Source organism: Vigna radiata, chromosome 1, assembly GCF_000741045.1.
Source record: "Vigna radiata var. radiata cultivar VC1973A chromosome 1, Vradiata_ver6, whole genome shotgun sequence".
Lineage (NCBI taxonomy): Eukaryota > Viridiplantae > Streptophyta > Magnoliopsida > Fabales > Fabaceae > Vigna > Vigna radiata.
Window position 1 is genome coordinate 30,855,417 of NC_028351.1, and position 25,069 is coordinate 30,880,485.

General features: G+C 32.5%; 1 protein-coding gene across 1 annotated transcript; it reads left to right on the forward strand.

Moving 5' to 3' along the window:
• On the forward strand, positions 1–24,798 carry LOC106761509 (receptor-like protein 12). The gene is made up of 6 exons (XM_014645068.1): positions 1–51; positions 1,668–1,771; positions 1,842–1,917; positions 2,184–2,252; positions 16,877–18,805; positions 24,655–24,798. Exons 1-6 carry the CDS (start codon positions 1–3, stop codon positions 24,796–24,798), a joined length of 2,373 nt encoding a protein of 790 aa, XP_014500554.1.
• Positions 24,799–25,069: the final 271 nt, after the last annotated feature.

Genomic DNA, 25,069 nt, shown 5'->3' on the forward strand with positions numbered 1-25,069 from the left:
ATGAGTGAATGTCTCACTGCCAACGAACAACGCTTTCGATTTCAGCAAGACGTGAGTGATCTTCTTCCCACCATGTTCCAGACTTCGCTACTAATTGGGGATAAGAAATTGCATTTGAAGCACCCTTAATTTAAATTAGGTCAACATAAAAAAAACCTAATATTTTGACCAATTTCAATTTCAATATAATTAAATCCACGTAATTGTGCCTCAGGGGATCCACGTGGTCAAATGTATGCCAACTCGTTACTCCCTTGCACGTCTGGACTGTTTGTCGTTAACTATTTAGACGGCGTCTCCAAAAAGGATGAAATTGAACATATTTTACAAGCTTAAGGACTAAATTGAACGCAAAAAAAAAAATGAGGACCAAATTGAACAAACCTTACGAAAATAGGGACCATCAGAGGTATTAAGCCTTTTTAGTTTTTGTGCAAATATTGTAGTTTTTGACCACCTTTCACGCTCTCAGGTTTCTATTCTTAAAAATTTCCTTTTAATATGAACATATAATTATTTCTTTGCTTCAATATAGTGTTTGCTTGAATATATTGTTTTCTTGTATATATTGTAGATCACATAGGTAATTATTTGTTTGCTTGAATATATATTTTTATGAATTATCCTTAGTTTCCTGTTTGAGATTCAATACAAAAATTATTTACTATCTCCACATTTTTTTCAACAAATGCACTTTTTACAAATGAATAGAGAGGAGATGGTAATAATAATTTAAAAGTACTGAATCTTAAATTGTCCGGTTGGACGATTTAAGAAGAGTAATAACTTTTTCATAGTTTATTAATATATATAAATTTTAATATACATGTTTTAAATTTCATGAAAATTTGCAGTTGTGTTTTGTAATGATCTTGAGGTGCATATTTGATTTTGATTTATAATCACTTTCATTTCGTGTAACCTGAAGACCAATGCAAAATGCTGGCAAAATTTTGTGAAATTTTAGATAAGTTGTTTAAAATTTATATGTTTAATAAACTAATAAAATTGAATCTTCTTGAATGAGATAGGGTCACACCTTGAATACAAAAGTGATCGAAGTGCTCATTCCAAATTATTGAAATTGTGCAAACAATTTCAGTAAATATGCGTACAGATTGACATTGGATTAATTCACCATGCATCAGTGGCGAGTACGACAGATGGGTAGATGAATTTATACAATTTGCGTAATATAATGACAATACAAGTGATGATGAAGTCAAGTTTAGGTGTCCCTATGTCAACTGTTTGAATGGGAGAAAGTTGAATGCAACTGATATTAATTAGGGAACATCTTATCTGTAATGGTTTCGTAAGAAGTTATACAACATGGATATGACACGACGAATTAATAGACTTTTCAATTGTCTTTCCAACTGAAAATTGATTTATCAAGTTACTTATATCAGAAATTTTCTTGATTTCAGGTATATGTTTGGTGTAACTAATAAGATGGGAGTTCAATTATGTATATGGTTTCATTGACCCCTAATGAATCACGAAGAAAATAAATTTAATGACATCCAAGCATACGTCACCAGTTGTTTTGCAACGGGGAAGAATCTATATTTTTTCCCTTATATAGTTGGGTAAGTGAAGTTTTTTAATTTTAAAGTTTCATTTCTGATTTTAAAATATAACAATCAAGTTATTACCAATTTCAGGCATCATTGGCAGCTACTTGTAGTTTGCCTAAAAGAGAACACTACTACATGATTTTGTTCATTGCACAAGTCTCCTCCAACCCTCTCAAACAAGTAGTAGATTGGTAAGAACCTCAAAGTTTGGACTTTCTTCCTTATAAATGTATTCTAATGTTAGTTTTTCTTTTTTAATAGTTTCCTTGCAGCACATATGATGTTGTCCGGGAGATCAACTACTACAACTAAAAAGCTTGCATGGTTGACCCTTAAGGTTTGGTCTTTTAGTCCATAATTTGTTACATTTTGTACCATTCCAATGAGGTTCCTTAACATTTTCTAACTATGATGATATATTGTTGTGTAATAGACAAAGGGGGTCATATGAGTGTGGTTACTACATCATGTATTGGATGATAAGCATTATTCGTGCCCATGTTACAAGTGGATGAGAAATGCTAATATTTAGTTTTATTTAATTGCTTTTCTCTATAGTTTATAATTCATATACACTAATTGAAATCATTGTGTCTTATGCAGATATTCAATTCTACTACTTCAATTCTAGACAAGTCCCTTAAATCCATAAGGAAGACACTTGCAAAATATGTAATTGAACTCTATAGTAGTATAAAGATGTTAGTATATAGTAAGTTCTACCTTAGCATATTTATGATTAGGTTAACTTGGTACATTGGATTGATTTATTCTTCTAAGTTGATTTATGATTACATTGAATTGATTTATGCTTCTAAGAAGTTCATTTATGATTACTTTGAATTGATTTATGTTTTAGTTAAATTTTTATTGAAAAAATATGCTTCAGGATTGTTCTGGAATGTTCTATAAACTTTAATATATACAGGTCTGTTTTTGTAGTTGGGAATGTTGCAGAAACAAATCTATTCTTAAAAAAAACGAAAATATGCCTCGGTTGTGTATTATATGAAGTGTTACTATGTGCATTACTATTGTCAGGACCGAGCGACTGAAAGGCCTTTTCGTACATGTTGATCGTTTGGTTCTCTAGAGTCGTGTGACATTGTACTTGATCGGTCGGCTATGAGTCCATAGTAAAACTTCATATAGTACATAAGCCCCCCAAACCCAAGCAAGCTCCTAATTGAAAGAGGTGCATAAAGATTATTATGAGCTTTAAAAGAGGTAGCTCACATTGTATTTAGAGAGTTTATTCTTGATGCGCTTTATGTCTTCATTCCTTTCTGTACCAAAACATTTCAGTATGGATTTGTAGGACCGAGAGACTGTTAGAAAAATCATGAAGATGAAGTTTTGATGATGCCCAATTCAAGTCAAGAGCTACAAGAAGATCCTTTGAAGACTTGTTTAACTATTAAAGGCTTTTGTAATAATTGTAGTTGGATGTTTAGAACTTATATTTGTATTACGTTTTTATTCTTGTTCTTACATAGTGTATATTTGTTGTTTAGAGTAAAAAACGCAAGGTTTTAATCAATTAAACCAAGTTATAACCGATTAAAACATTGCAAATGCTGAAAACCCAATCGATTAAAAAGAAAAATGCAAGGTTTTAATCGATTAAACCAGGTTTCAATGCTTTAAGTTTTGAAGCAATGTTTGACATTTCCATTGTCTTGATACCTCATGGAAGTCAAGCTTTGAAGAAATGCACTTACTTTCGCCTTTTCGCTTTTCGCAAAGCATTTTTCAATCTCAATAAGGAAATCTTAAGCACTTATAATTTCTTCAGATATAGTACCTCTATAAAATTCTAGAATGTCGCGCTTAATGACCATCAAACACATGTGATTTTAGCAATCGCACTTCTCATATTCTCTCCTCTCATCAGAGGTACTTGAGTCCTGAAGAGAAGGAGGTTTCTCAATCCTTAACGCGAGGTCAAGATCTAAGCAGCCAAGAATTATCTCTATGTTGTCTTTCCAATCCTTAAAACTTGTACCGTTGAGGATCGCAACTGATTTTAAGTTGGCAGATATTGAAGCTATTGTAACTGTATTCTATACAAGAGAAATAAAATAATTAAGCTCACATCGTAAAATCAATAATTATATAAATATATTCAAACAATGGTATATCCCATCTCAAGACACCCAATGCCACATCAATATCAAGTCTTTGGACAGTAATATTAATTACTAGAGGTATCTTGGTGTAATGATCAACACTAATAATAAGAACATGTCCATTAACAAACCTATCTTTGGATTGATTTTATTATTGACATGTAAAAGACCTTATAATTATCACATATTACCATCATAGGTGCGTATACAATTCGACTAAATATTAATCTTCCTTAAAGCCGACCAATACTCGCATGGATATACATAAACACGAACATTTATAATTTCTCTATGAACTACTTCAGATAAAAAAGACTCACTTTAGTGATTTCTTAATTATCAATAGCTCATTTAAAAAATTATAAACAAGACCAAAATTGAATTTTATTTATTCCTAATTAATTACTAATTTTACTTTTATTTATTCTTAATTAATAATTAATTTTATTTTTATTTTAAAATTTTTTAATTTTAAAAACCATAAAAGTCTAAAATTAAATCCAAATCCATGTAACCCAAAATTAAATATTTCAAAAATGGATCATTTAAAATAAATTGGGTTGACACCAAGTTTGAGTTTTAAAAAAAGAATAAAAGTTCAAAATGCAAATCTGCTTAAATCCATATTCATACAAAAAAAAATCTCCAAAAAAGATCTGCCTTATTTGACCATCCCAGATTATGCTTATTGGACCTTCCCAAATTGGTCCTGCGTCATAACCTGCAAGCCGATGACGCAAAATGTAGAGGGTTGAACCTCACCGTCAGCCACTCTAAGGTTGCCGTCAGCCACTCTAGGGTTGTTGTCAGCCACGAAGAACCGTTGTCGTGATCATATCTGTTGCCATCAGCCACCACACTAGAGAATGAGAGAAGCTTGTTCATGGCAGAATGTTAAAGATGCGACGCGACTCCATCGTAGGCGACGAACGCAAGCAAGCCGCGAGCCCACCTAAACCATAAAACAGAGTCGTGGCTTTACACATCTCGCCGGCATCAAACCAAATTGAGGGAAGAGGAAGAAGGACGTGCCACAAGTCTAATCGCAACAGAGGACAAAGACCACCGCTGAAGAAAGAAACCGGAAACTTCGTCCTTCGCCGGCGATGAACCAGGTGGAAGAACTCGAACCTTACTTTGAGGCCAATCTTACACCTGCAGAAAACTAGAACCAAAAACCACCACAGATCACCTATGCTCTGCGCGAGCCATCACAGCGAATTCCTCTATTGTTCATCGACAACGAACCATACCACACCGCGAAGGGAGATAAAGTTGTTCCTCTGTGGCACGACACGAAAACAGAAAAAGAAGAACGAGAACGCGAGAAATCCAGGTTCTAAAACTATCTCTCGTTCGTGATGAAACAAAGTGAAAACTTCAATTTGAGGCACAAACGAAACAGATTGGGAACAAAAATTGATTAAGGATTTTTCCAACTTAGGGTTCACAATCATTAGGGTTTCAAATTGGGAATTTTCCCAATTTAGATTTCTGATTTTAATTAGGGTTCTTAAAAAGGATTTTCTAGAGGATTAAATTCCAGAAACATAATTGGTATTTTAATTTCCAACTTTATGATAAACATTAAGGTTTCCAGAATAGGGTTTATCATTAATGCTAATTGGTTTGGGTTTCAAGTACTAGAGAATATCAACTGAAGAAAATTTTATTATCATAGTCCAAATGCATTCATGACCAAAAATTTAATACAGATTATAAACCATTAAATGAAAAGTTCCCAAAATTTTATAATCACAATTTCTCATAAAATTGGAAAAATCAAATTAAACTTTTTGCCAATTAATCACATATCAATAATTAATGAGCAATAAACCTTTAATCAAAACAATTCTCAATACCCTTACCTGAAGACATTAGGAACAATTAATGAACACAAACTCTGATTTTCTCTTTGGAGAGTATCTTTAGTTTCATTTTCTCTTCTGATGGGGATAAAGAGAAAGAAACATGAATCAATAGTTTCATTTTCTCTTCTGATGGAGATAAAGAGAAAGAAACATGAATCAATAGTTGTGCTCACATATGTGGACCATGACACTTTAAATAACCTCTGACGGTTAATATTCTTTTGTTTCAATAATTATAATTTGGCTCCGCTGGTCTTTACACAATATTATTTCATGAAAAATATACCCTTAGTCATATTTATCTTAATTATATCACTTTATAAGGTTGGCTAATAATCTTCCACTGGCCACAAATATATATAAGTGACCCAAATTGCTAACACCAATTTCTAGGGTTTTGGAAAGAGGATAGGGTGATGGAAAAGAGAATTCAAATGAGGCTAAGAGGGCAAGAGAGTTAGGGATTGTCGAAGAAGAGAACTTAATTGTGATAGACGAAGCTCAAGCAACAATGATGGACAACGAAGGACGCGACTTAGGCGAAGGACGCGACTTAGGCAAAGGACTCAACTCAGGCGAGGACGCGACTTAGGCGAAGAATGCGACTCAGGAGGACGATGAAGACTCAGACCAATGTAATGAACAACACAAAACGGTGTCCAAGAACAGCTTTGGAGAGAATTATGAAGAAGAGGTGTGCCGAAGTGTAGAAGAGATCATGGAAATTAGAGAGAAGAAAAATGTGAGCGCGGAAGGCCAAATTATTTTGCTCTTTTTTAGCTATTTCCATCCCAATGCGCCAAAAGCATTTGTTTTTTTTTTAAAAAAAATCATAACTTTACTGCAGTTTTTATAAAAACCGTCTGAATTTATTGGAGGTTTCCATAACCGCCCAAAATAAACCTCCACTAAAATATATTATTTTTGTAGTGGTGCGACAAATAATGAAAAGTATTAGTGTATAATGACTCTCAAATTTAGATGACTACAAAACAGAAAAACAAAGTGATTTGAATGGGAAATAAAACACTTATAAACTAAATTATATACGGATATTTCCGTATATAATTTATATACGGATTTTCTGTATATAAATTTAGCTACGAGGGTATTATATACGGAATTTTGTCCGTATATAATCCGTATATAACCAAATTTAATATACGGATTTTTGGGTTTATATACGGATTTTGGCGGTAGATAATTGCAATTTTTCTTGTAGTGAAAGCTATTTGAAGTCAAACATGTCTTTCAAAGTGGGGACAAGTTTGTGGTGAACATAAATGAATATTCATGCTCTTGCAGAAAGTGGACAATTAATGGAATTCCTTGTGTTCATGCATTAGTAGCAATGAGGTTTCTGAACATAGATGGAGAGGACAACATACCTTGTTGCTTTCAGAAGTAAACCTATGAAGAAATTTACTCCTCGATTATCTATCCTATTAATGGAAGTAACCTCTAGGAGATCACACAATATCCTGATGTGATGCCTCCATAAAAAAAAAGTTTCCTGGTACACCTAAAAAGAAAAGGAGGTTAGAGCAGTGGGAGGTGAAGAATGATACCACCAAAATGACAAAAGGTGGATTGCTGAAGAGATGTAAGCTATGTAGGGAAGTGGGTCATAACATAACACAGTGTCCGAAAAGAAATGAAGAACTTGTTGTGCAGTCATAGGGAGAATAACCCATTCCATTGTCTCGTAGTCAACAACATTTGGAAGAAGCTTAACCATAGCACGACATGTCTTATGAACATTTTAATACATGAAACGAAATGTAATAGATCAAAGGACTGTTGTATGAACAATGTTTTATATTTTGGTTTTAATATAGCATGTCCATCTTGATGTCCTAAATATTAATAAAGTTTGGCAACGTTCGGCCTTTGGGGTAATATTAGGGAATGGAGAGTTTATGAGATGAGGAGGAAGGCTTCCTAAATATTGATTGTATGTTTGGCACCATTCAGCTAAATTTGGAACCGTTCGGCCTTTATTAAGGAGTGAAGTGTTTTTGAGAAGAGGAGGAAGACTTTTTAAAAATTGATCGTATGCTCAACACATTCGGCCAACGTTTGGCACCGTTCGACCTTTGAGATAATATTAGGGAGTGGAGATTTTCAGAGGAGGATGAAGATTGAAGTGTTATTATCGTTCGGTACCATTTGGTCTTTCACTTCTTATGAATTAACTCAACAAAACCAATCCAAATTGCCTCCACTTCTTCTTCAAAAAACAAAACCAAAATGTACCAAATCAGACACACCATTTCATCTCATTGGTTCAAAATCTTACATTTAGTAAACATTTACAACAACAAGAATACATTGCAACACATCTTAATTACATTAAACTGGAAAAATACATTAAACTGGCCTACATTACACCTACAACAACACATCATGCCCTTCCCATGAACATTGCAACTACAATAATGTTCATTACACTTACAAGACTGACAACCCCTACGAACAATTTTGTCCACGTTTGAAGACTCATCACAGCTTTCTCTTGATCAACTATCATCTTTGTTGGAAAACAGGCAGGCTTCTTTTTAAAACCAAGAGGGGGGTGAATTGGTGGGTTTGCAAAATCAGAGTCTTTTCACAATCTTTTACACAAAAGATAAAACTTTACAAACTTTATTGAATTTCAAGTAATAGAAATTCATGTGCAGCGGAAAAAGTAAAGTTGACTACGTGAATTGTAAAGTCGAATGAATGTAAAAGAGTAGGGATAGAGAATTCAAACGTAGGTTTTTATACTTGTTCGGTCTCAATGCCTACATCCAATGTCCTTCTAGTACCAGGAAGCAAATGCACTATAATGGTCAAGGTTTTTCCAACAAGTCTTTTATAGAAGACCTCCAATTAAAAAGTATAAAACACCTCTCTAACCCTCTAACCAAAATATAGGCAAACCGCTCAGCAAGACTTGCAGCGAGATGTCCTCTTTCCTGTAATCTGCAACCCACTTTGAGGAATCCTCAAAGTGTACCAACAAACCCTACAATCACAACAGGTAGCAACAATCACCACGGATGCCAACAAAAATCTTGATCAACCCAAAAACACCTCAATTGTGCAGATTTTGATCAAGCAGTAACGCAATGTCAATCTCCTTCAGAAACTCCTTCAAGCAAGATCACCACCGTCTTCTTGATGAGTTCTTGGAGCTCTAAATCTCAGGGAATCAATTTGAAACAGAATATGAAAATGTTAGTTCGTCAAAAGTCCCTTAGTAAGATCAGGTCTCGTCTATTTATAGATTTCTATAAATTAGACGCTCCTATAGTTGATTATGCTACTAATTCAGTTGACTGAGTTATGACAATTATAACAGATCAGTCAAAGCAGTAGCAATCAAGTCAAACAAATTAATTCCACATTCAATACAATTGACTCTCATTCAATGCTCAACTAACTTTTAAAAATATAGTCGTTACTGTTCATGAGCATAACAAAATTTCAAAACAAACAACTAATGCAGTCTAATGCATGGCGCACACAGTCGACTTCGACAAGACAAAACATTTTTAAATTCTTTCCTTCTCAAAATCTCATATGGAATTGTTTCTGAAAATTTGTACAAAGACTTTAGTACAGTCGATTCAATTAATAATGAAGTCAACTTTAACTGTCAACTTTGTCACACAGTTTAAGTTCACAAGAGTGCATGTGGTTTTCTTCTTTCAGAACATGTGCAATGCAACCAAATATGATGTAACATGTACAAGCTCAGCAAAAATGCATTCACATATCAGTAAAATCATAGAAACATGTTCAACAAGATATCAATCAATAAGCAATAAAACATGTAACACATCAACAACATATGTGTTATTAAAAATGTATTGTCTTCATAAACCAGAGTGATATAGATATTGTGTTGTCAACAATCTCACACTACAAGAAAAATGCTATTTATATACGGATTATTATATACGGATTCTAATTCGTAGATAAAAGTTTCATTACATACGGATTTTCTATACGGATCAGTTACATACGGATTTTTCCGTATATAATAAGAAAAAAAGTTTATATACGGATTTTTCGTACATAAAATATGTATATAATGGTAGTGTCTATTGGTAGGAGCTTTGCCAAGGATAAATCCGTATAAAAAATCCGTATGTAAGTAAATTCTGCTTATATACAGATATTACATACGGATTTTACAACAAATAGTAAAAAAAAATTAAAAAATTAAAACTAATACAAAACTAAGAGATAGAATCAGTACTGCAAATTTCTCCTTTCATCCTATTTCCCTCTCATCGAAGTTTCTCATCGAGTCCCCCTTTTGAGCTCTTATGCTTCCCTCTAATCGAGCCATCGAACCCCTCTTCTTCCCTCTCGTTCTCTCTCGAGCTCTTATTCTTGTGTCTCATCGACCCATTATTTTCTAGTCCTTCTTTTGTAGCCTCCATTGAAACCCTAACTTCCATTGCAAACGCCTCTTTCGCGATACCCTCTCCTCGAACCCTACCCTCCACCCCTTGCTCACTACAAGGTTGAGGGGACTGGAGACCGCTTCACCAGTTATGCCTCCTCGTTGGCTCTTCCCTTGGTACCCTAACTCATTCTCAGACTCACGTGGAGATGGTTGGAATGGTAGCGCAAAAGTCTCGTGCTCACCGACTAAAGTTTTCTCACCCACACTCGCTCACGATCATTGGTAGAGAAGAAGAATGTCTCACACTAGCCGTTCTTCTCGCTCACTCTCACTCAAAGAGAAGAAGTTCGTCCATTCTTCTTGCGTTCACTCACTTTGTTGGTTTCTTCGTTCAATCGGTAAGTTTATTCGTTCAAACCTTCTTCTTTGATCATTCCCTAAATCCCTAAATCATTAAATCCATAAATCCCTCTCTTCTTTGTTGAGATTGATGCAGAATGGTCCGTTGTGGGGTTTGCGCAAAGATTACATTGAATTCCCCAACAACAATAGGGTTTAGTTCACCATAGACATGGTGAAACTAGATGAAAAATGGAAGAAGAATGAAGGAGCAAACCCTAGAAATGATGAAAAGGAGCCTAAGCATCCAAGAGATCCTCTCTAGAGAGCAAAATTAGGTCTGGCCGTCTTCCCCTGTCAAAAGAATGACTATGAATTCGTAATAGGGGTATTTATAGGCGAGGAGTGCGTCAGAAAACAGGCCCAGGCCCAGTGGACCACCGCACGACGGTAATCGCCACCGCCCGGCGGTTTCCCTAAAGCCACAGAACCGTCCGGCGCCAAAAACAGCCGCCCGGCACTCCGGTCAATCGCCTGGCGGTACGATTAACCGCCCGATGGTTTGGTCAACTTTTTCTGGTTGACTGGTTGACTTTTCTTGATTGACTGGTTGACTTTTCTTGGTTGACTGGTTGACTTTCCTGGTTGATTGGTTGACTTTCCTGGCATTTGCATGTGAAGATTTTGATTGCTTGAGACGAATGACAATTTTGTTTCATGTGACTTGTGAATAATAGAGAGTTGGAGTGTCACCTTAAACACTTGAGTGATTGAGTGAAACACTTGCTTAGTGAGAATTGATAAATTTCATGCTTACATCTTTGCTTAGTGGATTGGTCATTCATAAAGTGTAACATCTGTTGAGAAACAATGCAAAACAATGCAAACGGTTGCAGTGCAGAAAAGTCAACCAGAATGCAAAAAAGTCAACCAAACAACCAGAAAAGTCAATTAGTCAACCAGAAAAGTCAACCAGTTGACCAGAATGCTGAAAAGTTGACCAGAGAGCAGTTGACCAGCGCCCAGCGGTGAAAATGACCGCCAGGCGGTGGCCAGATTCAAGGGAAAGCGTCGAGCGATGAAATATGACGCTGAGCGGTGGTGCGGCTGATGGGAAACCGTCGGGCGTCAAAATATGATGTCGGGCGGTTGTCTGCTGGGTTGAGCCTAAATTTTGTTACTTTTCTTGGTTATAAATAGCTCTAGTGCGAGTTTAGATGTATTCTTTTGACAGAAAGGGGCGGCCAAACCTAGTTTTCACTCCTTGGAGAAGATCTCTTGGATGCTTAGGCTCCTTTTTATCCAATCTAGGGTTTGTTTTTCCATTCTTCCATTATTTTTCATCTAGTTTCACCATGACAATGGTGAACTAAACCCTTTTATTGTTGGGGGACAATGTAATATTTTGAAACTCTCTTTTATTGAAACTCTTATTTATTTATATGCTTGTCGTGTGCTTTGATTATCAATTGTTGGGTTCTCATGTGCGCTTAATGCTTTTATCGTTTAACTCATTTGATAATTGTTGTTTGTCTTTATTGATACGGGAACGTACGGTACTGTCATGAACTGATGGGAAATTCCTTGATTAAGCAATACCACCTAGGGATAGGGGGTAGGACGATCAATTGTTTTTGCTTCCGTTTATAATGCATTATTAATTACTAGGGGAGGCTAGGGATAGCAAGCCAGTAATTTATAATAGGCTCTTTTCACCGAGGGATCAAGTTAAGGGTAGACTAAGAAAGTTTGCATGACAATTAGATAACAAAGAGAATTAAATAAGAGGAGTAGATAAGAGAGAATGAATAAGATGAAATTGTAAACCCCAACAACTCCATTCATCCATAGTTTTTTTTCTTGTCAATTGAATCAATCGCATTTGCATGTTTACTATTTGTTCTTGCATCCAAACCGATTAATTTTTCTTTAGAAGTCTTACGATTTCAATTTGCACGAACGATAAGGCCTTCGAGTCTTTTAGGAAGAACGATATTGGGTTTACCAATTATATTACTTGAAACGATCTAGTACACTTGCTAGAGTGTTAACAGGAGTCGGTCACAAAGATTATTTCTCGTCCAAAAAGCACCATACACACCATGAGCATGATACATTGAATGCTCAAATGAAAGACATGACTGGAAGAATGGCATGATGGAAAATGAGATTTTTTCACTTCGAAAAATTACACACCAAATACTATTGAAGAAGTTGATATTGGTGTCAATAGTGGCCAAAGGAGTTTCACATTATCATCAAATAGTTTTCCCGAAGTAACTAACTAATCTATTATACTTTCATTATTTCTTTAATTTGCTTACTTTAAACTTACATAGGTCTTCATATTTAGTCCCATTGGAGATTCTCTTATAATTTTATTTTCTATATTAAAAGTAATGTTATTGTAATTTGTTTACTTTAAAAGTTATTTACATTTCATCACTTTAAATAATTAATCTTATAGTTATATTTTATAATGTAGGGTCTCAAGTTGTAAATTGTTTGTATCATCACCATCACTTTGCTTAGTTGCCGATGAAAAATTGCATAATTTTAAAAGTGATACATTACATGGTAGACCTCTACCTAAGAGATATGTAAAAGTTAGTATAGATATTGCTTTGGAGCCAAATGTATCATTGTTTATACCTATTATTGATGATGACATGATGGCATGGCCAATCAATCTCATACAGGTTGTTGATTAGGTATGTTTATACAACTATATTCATTCATATTTATGGACATATTTTATCTATTACCTAACTAGTTTAATTAATGATGTTGTAGGATTCCACTCAATCTAAAAAAGAAAGATGAATAATACAAATGAATGTGTCGCACCTAAAAAGAAATGTCAAGAGAAAATGGTCATTCAACATACTCCTCGTAAATTGTTTCATCCCAATCTTCCTTAATGGTGCGACTACCTCTCTTTATACCTAAAACTAAAGCCATCAGAGTCACTTGCTCCAATACAAATGGAGAAAAACATATTTGGACTAGATGATCATAAATAAATCATTGATGTAGAAATTATTGAAGAAGTTATTAACTACGCATGGTTAGGTGTACCTACAATTTCTATATATATCGAGTACAACATATATACTACATTTTATCATTAACTCCATTCTTAGATTGACACCTTATCATATTACTAATAAATATTTATATTTTTCTTTTATAACTTACCTATAACAAAATTATGTTAAGCCAAATGATAAGGCTTTCCCTTTTATATCACCCTAAATCATAACACATGAGCTACCAATGAAAGACAAAATGCAAAAAATAGTTATTTTTTTTTTCCTCATAATTGGACGATGGTTAAGTTTGTTGGGTAATACTTTACAACTTTATCAACAACGTATTATTTTCAAAGTTAGATGCACGGATTCTAATTTTATTGATTCATTTCAAATTGTAGCCAACAATGGGTCTTGCTCAGGATCAATCTTAAACTGGAGATAATTCATTATCTTAACCTAGTGGCGGTAGACATTAGTTTGAGGCAAGATTTGAAGAAATTGTTTGACATGTAAGAATTGTATACTTTTAGTTCACATATATGTATACTTTTAGTGGTATTGTTTTTACTTACACATGCATTAATTTTATTTATTCACTAGGGTTATACAAATCTATCGAGCCCAGACAAGATACATGGTTTCAAAGTCTAGGTCAAACAATATCAAGTAGACACCAATTAAGGTACATTACTCTAGTATGTTTTATGTGTAGTATAGTCTTGACTGTGATAATTAAATTGTTGAATGACCTTATGTGACCTTTAGTTCACATTGTGACGCCCTACATTGTTTGGTTAGGTGAATGATTTGTATTCTTGAATGATTGAAGATTTATTTCCTTGTTGTACATGGTTAGGGAAATAACTTGTATTATTGTGAAACTGGTTGGAGGAGTGTACGATTGTAATGAAATTATGATTTACTATTAGGAATTTAAACTTGTATATGGTATATAGTTGTTTGTTACCATGCACTGAATGTGTTTGGAGTTTACTAGAGTTTTGGTTTGCTGTTATATTCAAATTATAAAGATCTTTTCTAATTTTGGTTTTTTAGTATCCAAAACAACCCAACGACAATGATTATGGGTATTACGTATGTTGATATATGAAGAAAATTATCACATACTGTGAATGAGGGACAATTCCAACTGATGTAAGTTATCTTCATTGTCAGAATTAATTTATAGTAAAAATTTAATTGACTAATTTTATACTATTTTTCTTTCTTACAGTATTTTTCTAGTTGCAAAGATCAACAATCTCGTGACAGCAATATCGTGACAACAATATCGTGACAATCAAATCATTGAAGTTAAGAAATATTGGTGTTTACATGTAATTGGTACATGCTTATAGGTTATGTTATGATGATGTACATGCTTATAGGTACATATATGATATATATGTTATGATTGTATATATTGTCTTATAAAATAATGTCATGTCATGAAACGTACTAGACAATTCAATGATTATATTTTGAAATGTTATTATACCAATAGTTTTTATTCATACACTAAAATAATAAAAATTCTTATTGAGACATTTGTCATTGTCATATTTTTCTTAATATTGTATATTTGTTTGTATATAATATAACCAATAAATAACGTATGTTTATGCATAATAAAATTAATATTTTATATTTTCTTTTGAATTTTTATTTATTTTTCAAAATATTTTATTGAAAAAATATTTAAAAAAAATTAAAAAAAAGATAACGCTTATTTAAAAAATTACTATTTATTAATTTATGTGGCTCAACTCAGATTTGGTTGTCTCATCTTAACATTAAGCCAAAACTAACTTGAGCATGGGTCAGACTGAGTTCATTTTACCTATGTCCATGCCGATTCAATTCCATTGGAATCTGGACAAACTTGTCTTGAATTTCATCTCAGATCTTTTGATCTGTCTTGATTCTATTGGATCTTTCAATTTTATTATCTTTCAATTGTTCATTTATAATTTTGTCACTATTTTTTAAGGAAATGTTTGATGGATTATTTTTTATACAGAATTCTCTTTTAATCTAAAAATTCCAAGTGTGAGTTACCTTTCTTTTCAAAAGTCTTCGGATAAGTCCATTGGAATAGAATTATTGCCCTAAAACTTTTCTCACGATTTGATTTATTCTACAAATACCAAACTTGTGTTCATACTGTAAAACCGATAACATTTCATTTAATAACAATTTCATTGTAGATGCAATGTAATTTGTAGTTTATTTTGTTCATCACGTAAATTAAGTTATTACTTTATGTAAATTGAATAGATACTGTAATTTTAAAAAGAAAAACAATAATCCCCAATAATAGATAAAGATGTATTTAACTAATTAAATATTATATATGAGTTGGAGTGACATTTAGGGTGAGGACTTGGAAAATTGAAAAGTAAACCCATCACAGAAGTATGATATGACAAACAATGAAAAGTATTTGTGTATAATGACCCTCAAATTTATATCACTACAAAAAAGAAAAACACTGTCATTTGAACGGGAAATACAACACTTATAAATTAAATATTCAAATATAATGTAAAAATAGTTAAAATTAAAAATATACCATCCCGTGTTTAATTAGTAATTTTTCATGCAAAACAAATGATGAAAATAAAATAGAAAATGTCTAGAAATATCACTTTTAAATCATTGTTACAGTAGAAATTCACAAGATTTAGAAATTTTCATATTTGAAAAAGTAACAAAGAATTGCCGTTGTTGTCTTAAATATTAATTAATTTATATTTTGTTGTCTTAGAAAAAAGGAAGTTTCCTTTTTGATTTGTCAATATTTCCTTATAATTTATAACTAAGACAATTTGCCATAGCGAACTTATTACGTATCTGGATTTTTATTATTTAAATAAATTTGTTTCGTAGAACTTAAAAAATTTATAAAACAAAATTAGAAAGAATAATTTCAAAAAGTTTTATAAAAAAGAAACACAAACTAAAAAATTTTGTTATGACATTTATTTTATATGTTTTAGTTCTACATAAATAAATAACGTTATTTTGTTACTCATATGTAAACTGTTGGGCTCTGCTGTTGGGCTCTGTTAATTAGAACTCTTTCTATGTCAAATTAACCATCTTGCTATTCATAAAAGAAGCTGTTGCAACTTGTTAAAAAACAATTGCTTTGCAAAATGCATTTTCAGAGTACTTTTTCATTTTTTTTTCGTATAATATTGTCGTTTAAAATGAAAATACACAAGTCTTCTTCCAAGTCAATTGATATTATTGATATTATTGAAATGCATAATAAAGTTATTTATGGACCACAAAAATTAGTTGATATAATGAATAAAAAAAAATGGAAACAGGCAAACACGACGACGACTTAGAATAAAGTAATTAAGGAGTTGGTGTGAGTATAAATATGGGATTGGGAGTGCTAAATTCACAACACATATCAATATAATTCTATACTACTCACTCTCTCTATTTCATCATCATGAATATTCTCAAAGTCATTATATTTATGTTTGTGCTGAGTGTGGTCTTGCAGGTTGCTTATGGACAACACCATATCCGATGCCTTCCAAATGAGAGGGAAGCACTCCTTCAATTCAAGGCTGCCATTGTTGATGACTTCGGCATGCTCTCCTCTTGGACCACTCCCGACTGTTGCCAATGGAAGGGGATTCGCTGCAGTAACCTCACAGCTCATATTATAAGCCTCCACCTTCCTGGATATTATCATCGTGAATCTCTTTCTCTTCGTGGTTATTATGACATCTCGTGTTACATCATCGGAGAGATACACAAGTCGTTAATGGAGTTGCGACATTTGCAGTATTTGAACCTCAGTTTCAATTATTTTCGAGAGACTAATATTCCAGAGTTTCTTGGATCTCTTACCAACTTGAGATATCTTGATCTCTCTTCATGTGGTTTTAGTGGACAAATTCCAACTCAGATAAGTTCTCTTTCTCATTTGAAATATTTGAATCTATCAAGAAATTACTATTTGAATGGTTCAATCCTTCGTGAACTTGGAAATCTCTCTCGGTTGGAATATCTTGATCTCAGTTGGAATTCTTTTGAAGGATACATTCCTTCCCAACTTGGAAATCTCTCTCGGTTGCAGTATCTTGATCTCAGCTACAATTCTTTTGAAGGATACATTCCATCCCAACTAGGAAACCTTTCAAATTTACATCAACTCTATCTTGGAGGAAGATATGATAGTGCTCTCAAAATTTTCACTAGTGATCAATGGTTATCTAATCTTAATTCTTTAACCCATCTTTCCTTCAATTCCATCTCTAATTTTAACAGTTCTCCTAGCTGCCTTCGAACCATTGCCAAGCTACCAAAACTAAGAGAACTCAGTTTATCTAAATGTGGCCTTTCTGACCATTTCCTCCTTTCATTCAANCCTTCCAACTTCAATTTTTCTACTTCCCTTTCTGTCCTTGATCTTTCTCGTAACTCCTTCACACAACCAATGGTATTCCAGTGGGTGTNAAACACCACTTCCAACCTTGTTGAGCTTGACCTTAGTTCAAACCTCTTGAAGGGTTTGACATCAAATCAGTTTGGCTTGGCCATGAATTTGCTTGAGCACCTTGACCTCTCCTATAATGTGTTCAAGGGTGAAGATTTGAAATCATTCATGAATATGTGCACCCTACGTTTATTATACATGTCTGAAAACAATATGACCGAAGACCTTTCGTTAATTCTTCATAATTTCTCCAGTGGTTGTGTTAGATACTCACTACAAGAGTTGAGTTTGTCATCTAATCAAATCAGAGGCTCCGTACCTGACCTTTCAGAATTTTCAAATTTAAAAACGTTGGATCTTTCTGATAATCAATTGAGTGGGAAGAAACCTGAAGGNACTAACTCTNTAGAAGNTGGTGGTTCAAAATCATTTGGGAGCATATGTACTTTGGAGTTATTGGATTTGTCTGAAAATATGTTGAGCGAAGATCTTACGGTCATATTTAATCATTTGTCTGGATGTTCTACATACTCATTACAAAAATTGAGTTTGGCATCCAATCAAATCAGAGGCTCCGTACCTGACCTTTCAGCATTTTCATATTTAAACATATTGGATCTTTCTGGGAATCAATTGAGTGGGAAGATACCTGAAGGCACTAGATTGCCATCTCATTTGGAGCAATTATCAATTGGGTATAACTCTTTAGAAGGTGGTGTTCCAAAATCATTTGGAAGCACGTGTACATTGGAGTTATTGTATTTATCTTCAAACAAGTTGAGTGAAGATCTCACAGTGATATTTAATCATTTGTCTGGATGTTCTAGATACTCATTGCAACAATTAGATCTGAGTATGAATGAAATTAGTGGTACTTTGCCTAGCAACCTCGCCATAATGTTCCCATCGTTAAAAGAATTGTACCTTGATAGTAACAAGCTAAACGGGACAATTTCTGAAGATCTTCGATTTCCAACAGAACTTGAGGTATTACACTTGACGTCAAACTCTTTGAAAGGTGTGTTTACTGACTCTCATTTTTATAATATGACAAAGTTAACAACATTGACGTTGTCAGATAATTCACTGACGTTAGAATTTAGTCAAAATTGGACTCTGCCTTTTCAATTATATACTATTGAATTGAGGTCTTGCAAGCTTGGTCCATTGTTTCCCAAATGGCTAGAGAAACAAAACCAATTTGACACCCTTGACATTTCAAATAGTGGAATATCAGGTACCGTTCCAAAATGGTTTTGGACCAAATTTGGATTGTCAAAACAGATGAGTATTGATGTTTCATGTAATAATTTACAAGGTACAATTCCAAATTTGCCAATAGAGAATTATTATCATTCTCTTAGTCTTGCATCAAATCAATTTGAAGGTCATGTTCCAACATTTTTACGAGGCTCAATAGTTCTTGATCTATCAAACAATAAATTCACAAATTCTTTTTCCTTTTTATGCTCTAGTGGTGTAGTTGAAACTTTATACCAATTAGACCTTTCAAATAACAAATTTTCTGGACAAATTCCAGACTGTTGGACCCAATTTAAGTCATTNACTTTCTTAAATATGAGTCAGAACAAGTTTTCAGGAGAGATACCTTCTTCAATGGGATCACTCGTTGGACTTCAAGTTTTGTTATTAAGAAATAATAATTTAACAGGTAAAATCCCTTCCATCTTGAAGAATTGCACACAGTTGGTGATGGTAGACATAGCAGAAAATAGATTATCAGGATCTATCCCAAATTGGATCGGGAACGAATTATCGCAGTTGCAATTTTTAAGCTTAAGAAGCAACTATTTTCGTGGGAGTTTACCGTTACAAATTTGTTATCTAAAAAGCATTCAACTCTTAGATCTCTCCCAAAACAACCTATCCGGAGAAATTCCNAAATGCATAAAAAACTTTTCCTCAATGGCTCAAATGACTTCTTTGAGAGATTATCAACGTCATTTTTATTCCTTCAGCACTAATTTTACCTCAGGTGGCAGTTCATATGATTTGAATGCAATCTTGATGTGGAAAGGTTCAGAACAAATGTTCACAAACATGGGATTATCACTTTTAAATAGCATTGATCTCTCCAGCAATCAATTATCAGGAGAAATTCCAAAAGAAATAGAGGGTTTATTTGGATTAGTGTCATTGAATTTATCAAGAAACAAATTGAAAGGGGAAATTCCTTCAAATGTCGGAGAGTTAAGATCACTTGAATTTCTTGATCTGTCACAAAACCAACTTTTTGGTTCTATTCCTTCAAGTCTTGCTGAAATTGATCGACTCACTATGTTAGATTTGTCACATAATTATTTATCTGGAAAAATTCCAACTGGCACACAATTACAGAGTTTCGATGCATCAAAATATGAATATAATGTTGATCTCTGTGGACCACCATTAAAGAAATTGTGCATTGATGGAGTGGCAAGACAAGGACCAATCATTAAATTTCAAGAGGATGACAATTTGATTTTCAACCGTGAATATTATTTAAGTATGATAATTGGATTTGTTATAAGCTTTTGGGGAGTATTTGGCTCAATCTTAATAATACGTTCTTGGCGTCATGCATATTTCCAATTCTTAACTAATTTATCAGACAGCCTCTATGTCATGACAATGGTGAAAGTTTTGAAGAGATTGCACACAACATAGGAGGTAATATATTTTATCCTTATCTTACAAACTTAATATATTTTTCTTTATTATTATTATTATTATTATTATTATTATTATTATTATTATTATTATTTTAATAAACTATTTTAACAATACGTGATATTACCATCAATATTGAAGGCATTTTTATGGTAAATTTCCGTTTTTTTTAAACTATCAATATATAAATAATTATCGATCATATTATTATTGTAAATAGAATCTTAAAAAGCACAAAAAGTAACTAAAAGATTTTAGATTTAAAAATGTTTTTCTCTCCACGTGTATTCATCCATAATATTTCTTTTATCTTTGTTTTTCTTATTTTTTATTTCACGATGGTTATTAGTTAGTTCGCTAATTCACATATAACCAAGATTTGCCAAAAAAAAATAAATTTCTTGAACATAAAGAAAATCCATAAATATTTCAGAAAATACTTAACAGAACAAGAAAATATATAAAAAAGAGATAGGAAACAAAAAGTAATTTTTTATTACAGACCAAATAAAAATCAGAATGTATTTTAAATCTAAAAAAACACATTTAAAGCCAAAATTTGTATAAACATAAACGATTGTATGAACAATATGTTTTTATATTAATACATCATAATTATTGTTACTAATTATAAAGTATTATTTACTTAAAAAAATTAATAACGTCAAATTTTAATTTGTCATTCACTATTTATTATTTATGTTTTGTTGTTTTTACCTTTGGCGAAATTAACTATTTGTTTAATTTTTGGCAGAAGAAATCTGGATTATTGTTGTGAAGTAGTGTAAAGGAAGAAATGGAATTATTGTTGAAGATCGAAAGGGTTGTGGGGGTAGCCTACTGAAAGGATATCAAAAATCAGACAAGAGAGCTACTTCACTTGGATTTGGATTCCACATAACAGAATGATTCCTCTCAATTCAAAATTGAGTGAGACTGGATTGATATCCAATCCTTTTATTAATATATATTAAAGGGAGATTTGTAAAATATCAGAAAATAATATTTTAAAAGTAATGGTAATCTAAATATAATAGAGTCGGTTCTTTTAAAACTCATTGTCTCTTTAAAAATTACAAATTTTTATTTTTGAAAAAGTAACAAAGAATTGTTGTTGTTAACTTAAATATTAATTAATTTATATCTTAGAAAAAAAAAGGAAGTTTCCTTTTTCATTTGTAACTAAGACAATTTAAACGAACTTATTACGTATCTGGATTTTTATTATTTAAATAATTTTTTTCACAGAACTTAAAAAATTTATAAAACAAAATTATAAATAATAATATCACAAATTTTTATAAGAAAATCACTGAAAAAATAAAATTTTCGAATGGTATTTGTTTTATTTCGACATAGAAATAAATAACGTTATTTTGTTACTCATATGAAAACTGTTGGACTGTGTTAATTACAACTCTTTCTATGTGAAATTCACCATCTTGCTATTCATAAAAGAAGCTATTGCAAATATTACAACTTGTTAAAAAAGAATTGCCTTGCGAAATGCATTTTCAGAATACTTTTTTAATTTTATTATCTTTAGAATATTGACTTATAATCTTTCACTATTTTTTAAGGAAACATTTGATCGATTATTTTTTTATATTAAATTGTGGTTTAATCTAAAAATTCTAATTTTCACAAGTCTTCGGATAAGTCAATTGATTGGAATAGAATTATTGTCCCAAAAAATTTCCCACCGTTGATAATGAGGAAAGTGAGAAAGGTGGAAAAGTGGAGGATTCCCTTGTCATTTTATTTGAATAAAGACCAATGTCTAATTTTCCAATAATGACTGCATTTATTGAATTTCCTTTTTAATTTGGCAATATTTTTTACATTTGGTCCCATTACCCCAAATTAATTTACTATAACAAAATCATTTCCTAGTAATATGAGATGACGATATTATATGAACAACGTAGAAATGCTGGCATAAGCTTTCACTATTAAAATATTTTCTTAATATTTAGCTGGACTTAAATTTTTTTCTTAAGATATCCTTAAAGAAAAATATAGACAACATACGAATTTATAATTGTATCTATTTTCATACAATATTTTGTCTGTACGAATAAATAACATTATTTATTCGTGTAAAACTATTAATTTGTGATAATATGGACTCTTTCTATGTTGTTAGGAAAATGAACCATCTTGGTACCCACAAATAAAAATATATTGCATACGTACAATTTGTTGGACAGAATTGCATTTTGAAGTGCATTTTCCGGGCACTTTCTTAATTTTGTTTTCAAATATTAACTTCCAATTCATTAATTATTTGTAAGGACGATGTTTATTTTTTTTTTCATATAATATTGTCGTTTAAAATGAAAATACACAAGTCTTCTGTGAAGTCTCCGCGTCTCTCCGAGTCTCGCCTAAGATTATGTATATGAAAGCTTTGAAGACTCTCATACTGGTTTAGGAACGACTAAATCTTCAAATTCCAAATCGTCCCCCAAGTCCTACCTTTTAGATTAGATGATTGTTTTAGTTTCACTCATTGTTGTCTTTTATGTTCCTACATATTGTGTGTGTCGTAATTTCATTTGTGTAAATAAATCCAACCTTCTCATTATCTTTTATTTCATAAATTTATTTGTTGAGGGAGAGAACAAATTGAGAGGGAGTACTTATATTTTCTTTTTTCTTATGATAAAAAACGGAGAGAAAACTTCTATTTAGTACAATTATAACTAACATGCTCATTTGTGTTGAAAGACTTTTTGATCGCATAAAAAGTCAACAAATCCTAGTTCTTACTAATGTAGTATAGGGTATTCAGGGGATCATTTCACAGATTCAGTGAAAATCAAGTTTAGAAAATGTAAAGTTAGATCTTGTTTTATTTATTAACTATCTAAACTAGGTGGAGACATTAAATGAATAAAATTGAAATTTAAAAGGAAAAGAAAATCTAAAATCTATAAATTGTTTAAAAGAAGAAAGAACTTGAATTGAAATGAAAGAAAAAAAATAGAACTATAAACTACCTATGACAGAAACAACAGAAACAACAACAGAAGCTGATATGAAAATTTAAATGCAACTAAAATGATCCTAAACTAATGAATGTGAAACTAAAATAAACCTAGATACCAACCTATGAAACTAATGAACAACTAAATTTCCTAATTATATGCATATTCTAAAAAATGTAAATGTCAATGCAAAGAGAAGATCATCACATAACAAAACCAAATGGCAGATAAAGTAAAATCACGATTTGAACTAAAATTATTCTAACATCAATTTAACAGAAATACTAAAAACAAAGAAGCAAAATGAAGATATTAGGCAAAAAGAAAGAATAGAGGCAACAAATGTGCAATAGATTGAATGAAAGAGTCTCAATTGCTCTTCAGAAAGACATTCCTCAGAAAGACATCCATAAAAAGTTAAGTCCTCTTTAGGGTCTTTTTAATTCAAAACTTGAAATGATAGTTCTCACTCAATTACTCGACCAGTGCACACTTTCACAAAAACAGAAAATACAAGACTGAAATTGAACATAATCTGACAATTATGAAGCTTAACATCTCCCAAGAAGACCTCTTGAAAATTTAGACCCACCTCGGGGTCCTATTACATCTAACAAGATGTAGAATTATGGATGTTTTCCTTCAAAATTCCCAAACACAATTTAATTACAACATACAATCACACATACTAGAAACAAAAAAAAGAAACAAAAATCTGATGAATCTTTATTTAATGGACTCATCTCTGACTCGAGAAGACATCTCGAAAATGAACGCTCACTATGGAGTTTGATTCCAAAGGAATCATATAATGTAGAGTTATAGAGTCCAAATCAATTTGTCAAAACATAACAAGTGCATAAACACACAAAAACATTGCACGAACAAAATCGAATTCAGAATCACTCAGCTCGAAACAGAAACAATGAAAACATCAAAGAAAAAAAAAACATTTTATTAAGAAGAACGAAATTTACAAAAAATGTACCGAACGAATGAAAACCCTAACTATTTAAAACTGTAAACTGAAAGTGTCTCCGTCTAGAGTGTTTTTACATGGCAAGAGGCCGCTTTTTATAGGGTTGAGAAAAGAGAAAAATAAAAGAGGTAAAAAGGGAACAAGAAACTTGCTCGGGACGTTTCATTATCAGACGACTCTCCCTTCTTTAATTTCAGCCCTTCAATCATCTCCACGGGCAGCTCCTCATCTCTTCAGCTCCTTCAGTCAGCCTTTTTGCACGTGCCCTAGCCATCGCTAGTTCAGAGATTGCAAGCCATGGAGCTCTTCGAAGTCTTCTCTTCCTCTCACTTGATCCTTAGCACATGGGTTTTCTCCAATCGCTCTTCTCTTGCTTGAAAGAGTGTTTTTGCCGAATGAGGTCTCAAACAAAAGACCCTTGCAAAACTTCTTTAGTCAGGCCTCTCCAACCCCAAACGCAACGTTTCATTTAATTGAAACCCAATTATGCCAGCGGCCCAAGTTCATCAATGCATACCAGTGGCCCAGGAGCATTTCAGCACAGCGACCCAAGTTACATCTGTAGCACCAACGTATCAGCCTTTCAGCGTTTCTAATTTGCATTGCAGCTGC